Source organism: Brienomyrus brachyistius, chromosome 11 (genome assembly GCF_023856365.1).
Source record: "Brienomyrus brachyistius isolate T26 chromosome 11, BBRACH_0.4, whole genome shotgun sequence".
NCBI classification, from domain to species: Eukaryota; Metazoa; Chordata; class Actinopteri; order Osteoglossiformes; family Mormyridae; genus Brienomyrus; species Brienomyrus brachyistius.
In genome coordinates this window covers 27,584,288-27,599,340 of record NC_064543.1, presented here as the reverse complement: position 1 = coordinate 27,599,340, position 15,053 = coordinate 27,584,288, and the positions used below count along the sequence as shown (strand labels likewise).

Sequence of the window (15,053 nt, the reverse complement as noted above, 5' to 3'; positions counted from 1 at the left end):
AACTCTGTCCACCTTCTTGGAGACCTTGGCTTGGGTGCTGGAAACAACCCCTTCTGGGGACTCCATTACTCTGCTGGGGGACTTTAACGCTCACGTGGGAAATAACAGTGAAACCTGGAGGGGTGTGATTGGGAGGAATGGGCTGCCCGATGTGAACCAGAGCGGCAATCAGTTATTGGACTAATGTTAACCACAGTTTCTCTATAACAAACAGCATGTCTGAGCATAAGGGTTTTCATAAGGGCACCAGAACACCTTAAGCTGTAGCTCGATGATCCATTTTGTAATCATATCATTGGAGTTGTGATGAAATGTCTTTGACACTTGAATGATGAGAAGAGATGAGAGATGAGATTTAATTTGCGCAATTTAGAAACGTGCGGGTCCATGACTCGTTACTGACACATGTATGTACAAATGGTTTTTTATTTTATTTTATTTATATATATACTTTATTATATAATACATCTGGCCCTTTCACATAATCATATTATTTAATGAAACCAAAAGAAAAACAATACATATAAAGAACGAACCGTAAGATTAAAAAATCTTTTGAGTTCATTATCAGATTTACGCACATTCAGCAATTGAAAGGACATTTGTTTCAGATATTCAGATTAGTCAGGTGGAACAACAGAAGGTCACAGCATTCTTTGTGGCATGTTGTATGCTGCATAACCTTGCCATGTGTGATGGATGTCTGTTGGACAGCTCAGGGCGAAGCTGCTGGAATGAGGATCACATCTCCAAGTCCAAGATCATTGTTCTGAATTGGAAAAGAGTGGATTGCCCTCTCCTGGTGGAAGAGGAGTTATTGCCTCTTGCAAAGAAGTTCCAGTACTGTATCTCGGGCTCATGTTCACGAGTGAGGGAAGAAGGGAGCGGGAGATCTACAGACTGCCCAACATCCCAGAAGGTACATATGGTCAACAAGATGGTACATGTGAGGACTTGTGAGAGTCACTGTCCCACATGATCCCTTCAACCAATAAAACTGTCTCTCAGCTTAAGTCAATGGCCTTCTGTTTATAAGGTTTATAAGATCCTTTGGTCAGTTAATTACAGCTTATAATAACATATAAGTAAGGTGTACAATATGTTCCAAGAAGTACAGGCAAATTATCACAATATGATGTAAGAAAAAGAAACATGCATATTATTTATCTTTTTTCAATTAAATTTGATAAAACCTTTATCTTTAGTTAAACAAAACAGACTGTTTGGTTGTTCAAAAGAGACAAAAAGCAGTATGTTGTTTTGTCAGATAATCATACATTATATGTGCCTAAAGCTAACAGTCACTGTTTTGTATCTCTTTGTTAAAATTAGGGAGAAGAATGGTTATGTTCATCCATCCATCACCAACTGCTTTTCCGAGTCGGGTTGCAGGGGCAGCAGTCTAAGCATGGAAACCCAGACTTCCCTCTCCCTGGCCACTTTGTCCAGCTCCTCTGGGGGGATCCCGAGGCGTTCCCAGTCCAGCCGGGAGACATAGTCTCTCGAGCGTGTCCTGGGTCTTCCCCAGGGCTTCCTCTCAGTGGGACATGCCTGGAACACCTCCCCAGGGAGGCGTCCAGGAGGCATCCTGACCAGATGCCCGAGCCACCTCATCTGGCTCCTCTCAATGTGGAGGAGCAGCGGCTCTACTCTGAGTCCCTCCCGAATGACCGAGCTTCTCAACCTATCTCTAAGGGAGAGCCCAGCCACCCTGCGAAGGAAACCCATTTCTGCCACTTGTATTCACAACCTTGGCTCAGCTCCTTCTTCACCATGACAGACTGAAGCAGCGCCCGCATCACTGCTGACGGCACAATGATCCGCCTGTCAATCTCCTGCTCCATCCTCCCCTCACTCATGAACAAGACCCCGAGATACTTAAACTCCTCCACTTGGGGAAGGACTCCCTCTCCTGGTGCGGACACCTTATCTTGGTGGAGGGGTTTGCATGTACCAATGATCCCAGGAGCTAAGTTGCCCAGGGCTTTATGCCTCTGGGAGGGTCACCCAAGGCAAACAGGTCCTGGGTGAGGAACCAGACGAAGTGCAGCTCACCAGACCCCTTATGATGAGTAAAAACATAGCTCCACGTTTCCCCTCACCTGGACGTAGGTCACCGAGGCCCCCTCCCCCGGAGCCAGGCCTGGGGGTGGGGCTCGATGGCAAGCGCCTGGTGGCCAGACCTGCACCCATGGGGCCTAGTCAGGCACAGCCCGAAGAAGGCATGTGGGTCCCCTCTCTAATGGGCTTGCCACCTGTAGGACGGGTCAAAGGGGTCGGGTGCAATGTGAGTTGGGCAGTGCCCGAAGGCGGGGACCTTGGCGGTCAAATCCTCCGCTGCAGAAGCTAGCTCTAGGGACATGGAATGTCACCTCTCTGGTTTTGTTTGATAAACCCAAATTGAGAAAGAATAAAGAGCAATCAAACAGAATATTGAAAAAAGAACCAGTGTTTCTTACAAAGGCACCTCTTCTTGATTAAAAATGAGTCACCCTACAATGCAGACGACCAACTATTATTTTTATGTTTTCTCAGCCCAAGGACTGGGGAGAGACTAAGAAGTGAAAACAAAGAGGATAAAAATCAGTTTTGCATTACAAAGCTGTAGTCTCTTTGTCTATCAGCAGTAACTACTGCCAAGTAGATGAGTTGTATTTCAATGGACTTGAGTGCTAGTCTATGGCAGTAAACACACAATTTAGAGACATTAATTCACCATATCTCATTAACCAATGTTAATTCCAGGAGAAAATACCAACTCCACACATTCAAAGCTGGGTGAATCGAACCCTTAACCCTAATGTTTTGCCTGTATGGCCATAGTGCTGCAAAGACCCTGTACCACTAGAAGCAGTAGAATTTCTGAAAAAGAACAGTGCATTCATTTAAGAAGAAAATGAATGAATATGAGACAGAGTGTTACAATGAGAAGTTACCTCCATGCTACTTTCCTGGAAAGGGCCTGTTTGCAGCATTCAGGGTCAACCTTGTTCCAGGGCCTGAGCGCCTGCTCCAAGCTAACCAGAACATTCTGGTGGCTCTCCTTGAGGTTCACTGGGTGCTTTGCCTTCAAGAGCTCATAGGCAGCAATCAGCGTCATGTTCCTCTTGACCATGAGGTACTGGATGACGCAGGTAGGAGCGAGGGAGAACCCATCAAGACAGTGCACCAGGACACGCTTCCGCTTCTCAGCGGAGGCATCTATGCATTCGTTGATGTCGCTGAAGCGGAGCTGCTGGTTGACCAGGCCCTCTGCTGCCATGGACAGGTCCCCAATGTCCACCTTGAGCCGGGACCAGCTGTGCCGGCCTCCACGAGAGCAAGAGCAGGGGATGAGGAGTAGGACGCGCTCAGGCGACACATTGCTCATGTCGATGATGCTGTCGATGTGGCTGCGGCACAGCGTCAGCCCGCTGTAAGCTGCGTTCAGGTTGCCCACATAGATGTAGTCCGTCACTTTGGAGATGATGGGCTCAAAGTAATGGTTGTAGCTTGCATCCTCCCCTCTGGGTTCCACCTCCGTCTTCCCAGGGTGGTCACGTGACTTCTTGGAGGTGGAGCTGGTGGAATGACCAGAGTCTGACTCAGAGCTGCTGTTCCAGGATGGCAGGAAATGCGACAAGCGGCTGCAGGCCTTGACTTTCTTAGGAGAGCCTACAGGGCTCATAGGGTCAGAGCTGAGGCCTGTAGGAGACCCAAAGGCACACAGGTGCAAGGCCCTTTCCAGGGAGTTGGTACTTCTGGCCCCTCCAGTGCTGAGGACTCCTTCCATCTGCAGACAAACACATACACATCATACAATTAGAACAGCAGCTATATACTTTTTATCAGTTTTCTAGTCTGCTAATACCTCTGCAGGTGATCCCCCCCCCCAATGATAATATCAAAATGAAGGACAGATCTGGAGACTTGGCACTGTGCATATGTCATTTATGATAGGCTGTTCTTATTTTTTTCTGTCTTCTTTATTTTATTCAGCTCAAAACATTTCAACTACTTATCCTTCATAACAGCCTTTAAATAGACATGTAAATAAATATATTGATAATACAGTAGCTCGTCAGTTATGATAGCAGAGTGAACGGCATTAATCCACAAATGCTCTTTTACAGAGAAAGTTCCACATACGGCCAGCAGGCCCAATACCTCTGAATGTGTAAGTATTTTATGTTTTAACCTGAAGGTGAAGATCCTTTACAGTTCACCACAGAAAGTTTGATTGGTGGAGTGGAGAACATTTAACACCTTCCTCATGAATTTTCTTTAGAGAGCTAATGTGCAGATTCTTAATAAGGATAGTTTGAACAGCATTCATATCATGTAACATCAAACATTAAAAAAACATCAACACCAATGACATTTTCATTCAAGGGAGTAGGTTTGCTTTCAACATTGAAAGGGCCCAAATCAGTCTCGAATCACCCGCCCCCTCAAACATACATGGTACTCCCACAATATTGGCTGGACATATCCCTACTGTCCATAACCACATTTATACCCATGTTTGCATTATACTTACCCAGGAATTAAGAGCATTCTTCATGCTGCAGCACATGCATGAACCAGACAGTGACAGACGGACCTATCCTGAGGACAGCAATACGCACCTGCACCCTGAGGCTGCTTTTCCACTCCCATGTATCCAGGGCACGCTGGGGGCTGCTGCTGTCAGAGGACAGCAAGAGGTAGGGCAACTGCTGCGCCCTCTGGGGTGTCTGCAGGGTTAGGGCCAGGGGGGGCTGGGCTGTTTGTGGGGTAAGGGCCACAGGGGGCTGTTCATCCTTCTTCATGATCAGGTCTGGGCAGGAGCATAGTGGTATAATCACAAAGCGGGCAGGAGATAGGGAAGAAGAAGGAGGGAGCGAGAGCAACACATTATAGAGGCTGTATGTAGGAGCCACCAAGCCCCATACCTCCAGCCATCTTGGAGCTTAATATTAGGAGTAGGGCTTCAGGGGCTCATCCTGGATGGACATCAGAGGGCAAAGGTCAATTCAGTAAAGATAAAATATATGAATTACAACACAAAGCATAATCACTAGTGAGACATTAGTGTTCACTCATGTTTAAGTGGCATAAATCTGTGGGCTGCGTGACCACAGCAGTGTCTAATAGCGCGTGTATGTGCTAAGAAAGAGTCTACATGCTAACAGAGAATCCACATGCTAACAGAGCGTCTACATGCTAAAAATGATTTTATGTGCTAACACAGTATCTGTAATACATTCCTGAGTGACATTTACGTTTAAACCACGCCTCCTTGTTTCTACGTATTGTGTGTGACCGGATGTGTGGAAGTAGTAGTAAAAAGAAACAAGTGAACTCGCAGAGTCCGTGTCTGTTGTCTCTCTTCTGTAAGTAGTGTTATACTACAATATATTACAGCATCTGTCTGCTAAAAGAGAGTCTATGTGTTCACATTGCACCTGTGTGCTAACAGAGCATCTATGTGCTAATAGAGTGTCTACATGCTAACTCATTATAACTTCCCAGCTCTGTAGCTTAGTATCAGAGCAGTTTCAGTAGGATTTCACAAAACTCTTACCAGTGACACATTCTGAACAATAGATGGAGTCATGACTGTTTTGAAGCTGTTTTCCACTGTCTCCTATGAAGCAGGGGGAAAAATCAGTCAAAACCAATAAGTCACACTGCCATGGAGAAAATAGTCATTAAGTTATATGAAAAGGTCCTTTATACTAATTATGGCCAGAGTTAATATTTTAATTAGACATCTGTGGTATATGAGTAGTATTTAAGCATATCATTTGTAATCGTTATTAGGAGCGCATTAAAATACCTTCCATTTCATTATTTTTGGCAAACAATTTCTTCTCCATTATCTTGGGTGCTAAGTCAGACTTACAGCTTTCTGTGAATTCCATGTTTATTTCCCCTGACAGAAAAGCAAAGTTTAATATAAATTCGGGACTGTTTTCTTTATGTTTATTAGGGTAAATGAATTATTAAAGTTTTCAGTTAGGGTTGAATGCATGATGTCGCTCTACTCCAGTATCTACCATTGGCTGCATACTTACAGAACTAAAGATGGAGTCCAGTGCAATAAACCCAGCAGAACAGCACTTTCCTCCAAGCACATCGATATCAGAGGAGAGACACTCAGTGAATCCTACAGCATGTTTGAAAGAAGAGGCTGGTGGCTAGCAGCTCACACAGCAGAGGAAAATTGGGAGAAATTGGGGAAAATGTGGAAAAACCATTTAAATACCCAGACTTTTCGAATAAAAATTGTCCTAACAATCAAGATTCTGAAGGAGATATCCGCTTGGGAGAGCTTATTTTTTTGTATTCAAAAACATTTTTTCAACCCATTTTTTTGTACTTCCTATTGGTGTATTGATTATAAATATATAAGTTTTATATTTTGAAAACCTTTAACTGAGAATCATAACTAGAGTGGATATTTCACTTTTTCTCAAGCTTTCGTTTTATCCATCCATCAATCCTACTTCCATAACTTACAGGTACAGGATTGTGATCTATTCCATGTGGTCCAAGGCAGGACAGGACGTTATGTCATTTTTAATCTGAAGACAGGAATGCTTTGGGTGTGTTTTGAGCACCCATTTAAGTCTTGTACATTCTCATCTGAGACCTCATTGGTGATAATTATATGCAATCCATATATCTAGCCATCTTTCACCTGTTTATCCTTATCTGGCTTGTGTGCATTATATAAAATTGCACATTCATTTTTATTGACATTAAAATGTTTGCATGTATTTTTATATATTTAGTGTTAGACTCACCTCTGGATCTTAGCTGTGAAGGTTACGGTGTGTGGGCTTCTCCCAGAGAGTCTTGCTTGCAGCATCACGCAAGCTGTTTTGCAGAATGGATAGAGATTTACGATGTGGTGAGTCCCATCACACCGAAATCAGTCACTTATACAATGGGCCTGAGACTTTGCTATTGGACAGACTGCCTTTAGGTATCCAGGTAACAAGTATTGGCTGTGATGTCATCTCTCACTGCAAATGACTTGATCTGAGACATATCATACTTTATAAGGACTGAAAATGGACAAATTAATTAAGGGCACCAGAAAGCATGCAGGTAGTATACGTGTATTCTCAGTGAAACTTAAAAATATGAATTTATAGATGATGATAATTTCAACATTGACAGGAAAACATCTCTAAAGGTTAATTGTGCAGTTCAAGGACAGTATAAAAACACATTTGACTTTGTTTTGTATTGGCACAAAGGACCTTACAGCAACAAAAGCACATAATTCATAAAGATATATCATTGTTGCATTAAAAAATGAAAAGAATCAAAGAAGGAACAAAACTCTAATCCAATATGACGACCTTAACCCCTACCCAGCCCTTTTTAATAGTATTCAAAGATCTTTGTGGGGACCTGAAAAATGCCCCCCACAATATATATATATTGAATCCTGAAAACTCCCAACATCCTCACAGAACTCCTGGAATTAGTATTACTAGTCTCATGTGACTTGACAAACATAAGCCTGTTGTTGTTGCTGCCCTCAGAAGGATTGATGCTAATTAACGGGAGGAAGTTTTTAACAAAACACCATTGTGTGAGCCTGTGTGTGATGATTTCCCTCTAGTGCAATTTCTACCTAGTGCTGACTGGAAAGCTGAAGTTGCTGATCTGGTTTGTCCTTAATTGGTCAAATGACTTAAGTCTCTTGAATTCCCTTTTGGCTGTCAGTAATAGTCACAATGTTTTGTTTTTTCTATTACTATTTCTTGCAAGAAAAACCACAACAGTTCGTGCATTTAACACTTTTCATTGGAACTGAAACCTAATGTTGTATTGAACTGAACATCCAAATTGCTTTCTAGGTGAAGAAATCACGGACAGGAATACAAGCATAAATACATAAACCGAAACGCCATGATCCCTATTTTAGATGAAAAAAACACACTATTCAGTAAATTTATCCAAGTCTAACACGCAGCCGCAGTGGTTCATTAAGCATGAGCATTTTTAACGAAAACATTATGCCGTCTTATTTTATAACCCCCAGATGAAACCCCTATAATAATCTGATATGAACAATGTAACTGAGGACCTCATTAGTGATCACATACAATCTGCATTATAAAATTTTAATTTTTAACAGCTGATTCGTGTTTGTTGACACTTGTATCATTTGTTTTCGTTTACTGCTAATAAACCTCATTCTACTGTAAAGAGAAAACAGAAGCTTTCTTCGTTCATCTGAGGCCGGTTATCTTGATTACCGACGCCAGCAGGACTCAGAGCGCGATCTCCACCTACTCGCCGTACCGTCACGTGATCAGGATTATATTCTTCGTTAAGTTGCGCGCGCCGGTACTGTGTCATTTCCAGGATCGCTTAGAGGGGCTCTGCAAGTTTTGCACTTCTAGAATAAAAATGAAATTTCTGTCTCTGTGCTTAGTTGCTTATTTCGCCTGGACTTCAGATGGACTTGTTCGGTAAGAGACTAATAATAAAAAGTAGAACACGTCGCCTGCTTTTATATGTGGTTTTATACATCCATCTTTGTTTAAAAATTTGTTTAAGAGTGACTGCTCTAAGTTTTATTATTTATTAGAATTTCTTTTTTTTATTTTTCGAAATTATATGAAATGTGCAATTAATATGACTTTCAATTTCAATAGTCTGTAGAGAAAAAATGAAAAGACATGTGTTTCTTTTTGGAAAATGTATCATATATTAACATGGCAAGTGATAGCAGGTGTTTTGGTTGTTATATATTATATAATATAATCTTTCTGCAGAGTGTATCTGTTGAATATGTGCTGCTCGTGTCAGTAATGTATGGAAGTGGGCGTGGTCACCTACAGCCGTATGATTTTGAATCCTGCCTTGGCTCTGTATCTCTCTGGTATGAATGCTCTCCCCAAGTCAGTCAGGTTCCACTGGGTACTCTGGCTCCCTTGCAGTCCAATGGTGTGCAGTTTGGCTCATCTGTGTCCCTGAATTGCGCATAATGTGTGCGTATGTGCCCTGCTGTGGAGCAGAATCCTATCTAGGATGTAACCCTTACCATAGTGACTGATTCTGCAAACTGTGCCCAAAAATTCTATAGGAATTTTATAGGAAATGCAGTGTCTGCACTATAACAGTTTTCTATTTGGCACTGTCTAGGATTCCCCTGAGGAAGTTCCGGACCATCCGGCGTACTTTGTCCGATTCAGGGAAGAGTGCAATTGAGCTTCTGACTGGAAATGAGGCCATGAAATACAACTTGGGCTTCCCCTCCAGCATCAAGCCCACTCCTGAAACCCTGAAAAACTACCTTGACGTGAGTAATGACTGATATGTCACCACTTATTATCCCTTGCAGTATGTATGAAGACCAATTAACAGACATTTTGTTGGTGTAACTCAATTAGTCCAGCTTCCGGTTATATCTCAGCGTTCAAATCACGCTAAAGATTCTCCTTTCCCTGTGGCTTGTTCCCAGTGAAAATCATCTTGTAAACATGAATTCCGTGATCAGCTGATCTGTAAGCTACTTTACATGAAACATTGATTTCAAGATTTTAGATTCCATCCGGTCAGAGATTAAGCTTGAAGAAAGAAGGGGTTTGGTGTTCGCCTCCCATATTAACCATTTTTCAAACTTATGTTTACAGTAGCTGTGGCTAGTCTCCTATCATTATGAGGTAAAACCGGAATGTGGAAGCTGATCATACCAGCTTGAAACTGGTTTATGTGGGCCACAGTTGGCGGTGACATCATCACATGGCTGGCCGCTTGCACAGGCATGTTCTGTATGCTACTTTGTTTCCTGCACCTCTTGGCTCATGCTCTGGAAACTTTTGTCTCCTCAGGCTCAGTACTATGGTGAGATTGGCCTTGGCACTCCTGCACAAACCTTCACCGTGGTTTTTGACACAGGCTCAGCAAATTTATGGGTTCCGTCTGTGCACTGCTCGCTGTTCGACATTGCCTGTTGTGAGTCTGTGTTTGCACTGCTCTGTCTAGAACCGCATGACATTTGCATGTGTCATATTCCTCATTTTCTTGAATATTATACTAATTTAAGTGTATGAATACTGCGTTCGCTCTTATGAATAACAGATTCCAGATATGTCTATGGCAAGAATATCTTCATGCTTTTCTGTGTTGCAGACTTCCACCACAAATATGATTCTGCCAAGTCAAGCACATATGTGAAGAATGGAACTGATTTTGCTATCCATTACGGTTCTGGTAGCCTGTCTGGCTATCTTAGCCAAGACACATGCCAGGTATCTTACAGTTTACGGTGGTACAATGAATGGGTGCATCCACAATCACAAACTTGTTTTCTATGTAGTTAATGAAACAGTATGCAGCATGAGCAGTATGTCCTAATCTCCAGTATGGATGAGAAAGTATGCGACAGGTACCCAGATGACATACTACATTATGCAGATTTCCTAAATGTGCAACCAATGGTTGTCTGACAAAACCACTGGAGCTGCAAGCAGAAAATTACGAGGCTTGCTTGGCGGGCACTTACAAAAGACAGATGTGGGCATTAACAAGCACTAATAACACAGGAGCACAGGTGAAGGCAAGCAACACACAAAGGATCAACCATCGAGAGAGACTACATAACAGGTAACAGACCGATGCTACATGCATGGAATAACAGGAAGCAATGACAGGGAACTGCAACAGAAATACAGAAATACATGATAAACTAAGAAAATACAAAAAAACTTAAACAAAAAAAACTAATCAATCAATCAGTTATAATGAACTATAAATTATAACCCACAATGTATGGGGAAGCCTGCATGACATAACCACCTGCTCAGCCGATTAAGCCTGCCGTCAGCATGCAGAACAGGAGAAACATTAGGAGCTCACACCAAATGGGATAGCCAGCGACACCTGCTGGCCAAACAGGGAAACTGACATAAAGAAAGGGGCAGTGTAGGGGGCGATCCTGACAGTACCTATGGTGTATTTGTGATTTCATATGCACCCGATAAATGCCAACTAACTTCACATATCATTAAAGGCAATTTCAGCATCTGTGAGAATCTTAGTTCATAATTGAAGACTACTGAATTCCTGATTCACTTTGAGTGTCTGGGTTAAATGGCTTTTTTCATTTGAACTTCCCAGCAAGCATATTGGATTTTAGGATACTGTCTGGCTTTCATCCTCCTCAGATTGGAGGCATAACAGTAGAGCAGCAGGTGTTCGGAGAAGCCATCAAGCAGCCCGGCATGGTCTTCATCGCAGCAAAATTTGATGGCATCTTGGGCATGGCCTACCCCAGCATCTCTGTGGATATGGTTCCCCCCGTTTTTGACAATATTATGCATCAAAAAAAGGTGGAGAAGAACGTCTTCTCCTTCTACCTCAACAGGCAAGGCATACAGTCATTTGTAGATAGTGTCTTACGTTAGTATCTACCATTGTTTTTACTGGAGCAGTTACCTGTAATATCCTGTTATTGATGTTTTAATGCTCTTTTTGAAATGAGCTGAATGCCACTTACAACAGGAACCCTGGCACCGAGCCTGGTGGGGAACTGCTGCTGGGAGGGAGCGATCCCAAGTACTACAGTGGAGACTTTCACTACGTTAACATCAGTCGGCAGGGCTACTGGCAGGTCCACATGGATGGGTGAGGGCTGACCCTAACTCCAAGCCTAGTCCTAACCCTAACCCTGCGACGGCCCCTGAGCTTTATCAAAGTTGCAGATATATGATCAGATGACATGTTCTGTGACTGTTGTGTGAAATAATATGGCTGCAGATGCTCTGCTAACCAGAATATTTCAACAATTAGCTGCAGTGTTTTATGCCTCCTCTCTGCAATGGTTTGATAGATTGAGTATTGGGGATCAGCTTAGACTGTGCAAGTCTGGCTGTGAGGCCATTGTGGATACAGGTACCTCCCTAATCACCGTACCTTCTGCTGAAATCCAGGCTCTGCAGAAAGCCATCGGCGCCACCCCCCTGATACAAGGAGAGGTACACCACTTTTTTTAAACAACAGTAAATTGATTCAGCTGCTGTTGTCTTACTGATTCTTCTTATGGCTTTCAGTACCGAGTTGACTGTAACAAAGTGTCCACTCTCCCAAATGTCTCCTTCATCCTGGGTGGAAGATCATACACTCTAACAGGCGAGCAGTACATCTTAAAGGTCAGTATTCTTATTACATGTTTACCTTATAAATCGATGTAAATCCATCTAAATTGATTACATTTTTTTAGTGTGAACTTGACACCGTCATGAATCTTAAACTGAATATCCACTAGAGGGAGACAGAATTTTGTATTAGGTCAGACATTGATAGAGCTTCTTTGCCAAAGGATGTCATTTATGCACCTACCAATATGTTACCTGTTAAGGTTAGATAATGTAGACTTATGTCATCATGAAAGTATTTATTCTCACCGCTAAATTAAATGAGGCATTTATTGATACTGCACAACACTGAGCAGGAAAAGTAAAGTGGTAGGGACGTGTGTATTTCCATCCATCCATCCATCCATCCATTCATCTTATAGCCACATATCCTGGTTAGGCCTCCAACCTACAGCTGGTGGTACTGAGCACAAACTTGTGGTGCACCCTAGAGAGGGACAATGTTTTTATTTTTGTTTTTTGTTTCTGTAGACACTGTATTACCTGACATAGGAGAAACACAAAAAAGGCACTGTTTATTACTTTGAGGTGTGTATTTCCCTGTGCAGGAGAGCCAAGCTGGTGTGACCATCTGTTTAAGTGGGTTTATGGGGCTGGACATCCCAGCACCATCTGTGCCCCTTTGGATTCTGGTAGATGTGTTCATTGGCCAGTATTACACTGAGTTTGACCGTGAGAAAAACCGGGTGGGCTTTGCTAAGTCTGTGTGAGTGAATTACAGAGGCTGGAAGATGGTTTAAAGGGGTACCTCCCATCCAGTATAGTTATCACTGGGCTATCACAATGTCATCACAATACTAAAGACTGAAACAAAGCCGTGAGGTCAGACCCTCTGTATACAGCACACAGTCTCACCCTCACATCCTGTATGACCACATTTCTGCTGTTCACATGGCATTTCTCCAGCTTCCATTGCCCTGCAATGGACTGACGTGCTGTTGAAGGTCTACCTCACTTTACACTTTGCCCATGTCTTGTGTGTATACCCTGTCCGATCCTAACGTGTATTTAGTGTGTGTAAATCTCTCACTGCATCTGCATTTCGCAGTTCAGCTTCTGACAACATTGTGTTTCCCATCTGTGTATTTGGGTTCGGTGCTTGTTGGGTGCCTGTCGTGGTCCTTCTATTTACAATTGTACGCGGGGCATGCTGGGATATGCGCCCCGCCGGTGTTACACTAGAATAAAAAAAGGAATCTGGTCGAGTTTGTTCATTGACCAATTTTTGTTTTTGCGAACCAAATTGTTTGTAGGCCAAAGCATTTGTGAACTGCAAGCACTACTGTACTAATGATAAATTGGTATGAAAAAATGGAGACAATTTCTGAGACACCAGAGCGATCCGTGTACTGTAATATTTATCTTATCAATAACACAGTAAAAATACACATTAGCGCCAATTCATCTTCTTTATTCATCATGAATATTTTAATTCATTAATGCAGGAGTCTGTGATAAATCGCTATCAGCATTTGGTTTATAATGGCCAATTAATGATAACTAAAAAGAAACAGAGAGACTGAAGACAGAATTTTCAACCATGATATGAGTGCTGTTGCTGCATAATTTGTCCACCAGGGGTCACAGCGCAACCCCCATCTCGGCAAGATGGATGACTTGAAATACGTTTCTATATCAAGTTGAATTATTTTTATTTCTATAGCACATTTAAAAACAATCTATGTTGTGCCAAAGTGCTGTAGGTCAAAATAATATAAATATATAGTAAAAGTAGAGACATTGGCCAATGTTACACAATGTTACACAAAAAATAATCAGAATCAGACTGTGGTTTATTGCCAAGTAGGTTGACCCTACAAGGAATTCTTTTTGGTATAATGGTGCTCCATGGAAAAACAAGGCTAAGCAACAACCAAGTTCAAAAAACAGTGCAAAAGTTATACAATAATCTAGTAATAAATATAAAATCACTATAAATGTTAAATACATGATGTGCAAAGCAGAATAGTCAGATTAAATAGATAAATAAAATGTGTTCCTGTGTGTGCAGGGTCAGTACAGAGATGCATCTAATAAGAAGCGGTGTAAGGCTGAATTAGCTCCGAGACGGACTGGGGACCTATGCCATGTATCGCCTTAGAAAGAAATAAGAAATCTTTAAACTGTATTCTCAGAAATTCTCAAAACTTAACAGGTAGCCAATGCAATGCAGCCAACACAGGGGAAATTTGGTGTCTATTTTTTGTTGAGAGCCTGGTAGCACCGTTTTGAACAAGGTGTAGTCAGAATAAAGATGCTTCTGGTAAACCTGGGTACAGAGAACGGCAGTAACCCAATCAGGATAAAAGCAGGAGTAACTCTCCAGGTCTTTGGCTGAAAGGTGTGGTTTAAGCCAGGCTATTGAACTCAGCTGACAGAAACACCCCTTCACAACAGCATTTATTTGTTTATCAAACTCAGTGATGAATCAAAGATGACACCAAGATTTTTAGTATGTGACTGGAAGTTTTCTGAATGAGGCCCTAATTGTTCTCTGAGATCATGAACAGTGACCAAAACTCATTACCTCTGTCTTGTTTTCATTAATCTGGACGAAAGTCATTGCTGTCCTGTTCTTAATATCCTCCAGACAGTTAGAAAGGGCCACCAGAGAGCAGCAGTCACCAGGTTTTAATGGCAGATAGAGCTGCGTATCACCAGCATAGCAATGATATTTTACATAATAACGTTCACAAATAGAGCCCAAAGGAAGCATGTATAGAGGGAATATGAGAGGGCCTGTATCACAGGACTGGATATGTTTACAAGTAAGGCCATAGTACTGAAGGGGTGTGGCCATCCCACACAGTGACAAGCCCATTCATTCACCTCATCTAGGCCTTTTACTAGGGATTTAAGGTCCTGGTTTTCCTCTCAGACCCTAGAAAAACACTGCCAGGCTCAGAT

The 15,053-nt window shown here is 42.3% G+C and overlaps 2 protein-coding genes across 7 annotated transcripts in view; one reads left to right on the top strand and one right to left on the bottom strand.

The window, feature by feature from the left end:
* Window positions 1–476: 476 nt before the first annotated feature.
* LOC125751586 (dual specificity protein phosphatase MPK-4-like) overlaps window positions 477–15,053 on the bottom strand; it is a 44,745-nt gene continuing 30,168 nt past the window's right edge. For 3 of the 6 annotated variants that reach the window (XM_049030597.1, XM_049030596.1, XM_049030595.1), the window contains exons 3-8: window positions 6,039–6,843; window positions 5,801–5,896; window positions 5,546–5,608; window positions 4,608–4,798; window positions 2,937–3,772; window positions 477–2,255 (exon numbers count right to left, since the gene is read on the bottom strand). In XM_049030597.1, coding sequence (XP_048886554.1) covers window positions 2,240–2,255; window positions 2,937–3,772; window positions 4,608–4,798; window positions 5,546–5,608; window positions 5,801–5,885 — 1,191 coding nt within the window. In that variant the 5' untranslated portion in view covers window positions 5,886–5,896; window positions 6,039–6,843 and the 3' untranslated portion in view covers window positions 477–2,239. Of the gene's footprint in view, window positions 2,256–2,936; window positions 3,773–4,607; window positions 4,799–4,913; window positions 4,965–5,545; window positions 5,609–5,800; window positions 5,897–6,038; window positions 6,844–15,053 lie in introns of all 6 variants that reach the window. The other 3 variants (XM_049030594.1, XM_049030598.1, XM_049030599.1) reach the window with 3 other exon arrangements.
* On the top strand, window positions 8,336–13,735 carry LOC125751588 (cathepsin D-like). Its single transcript, XM_049030600.1, has 9 exons — window positions 8,336–8,456; window positions 9,133–9,289; window positions 9,822–9,945; window positions 10,123–10,241; window positions 11,157–11,356; window positions 11,494–11,616; window positions 11,822–11,966; window positions 12,042–12,140; window positions 12,695–13,735. The coding sequence occupies exons 1-9, from the start codon at window positions 8,395–8,397 to the stop codon at window positions 12,854–12,856; spliced, it is 1,191 nt and encodes a 396-aa protein (XP_048886557.1). The 5' UTR covers window positions 8,336–8,394; the 3' UTR covers window positions 12,857–13,735.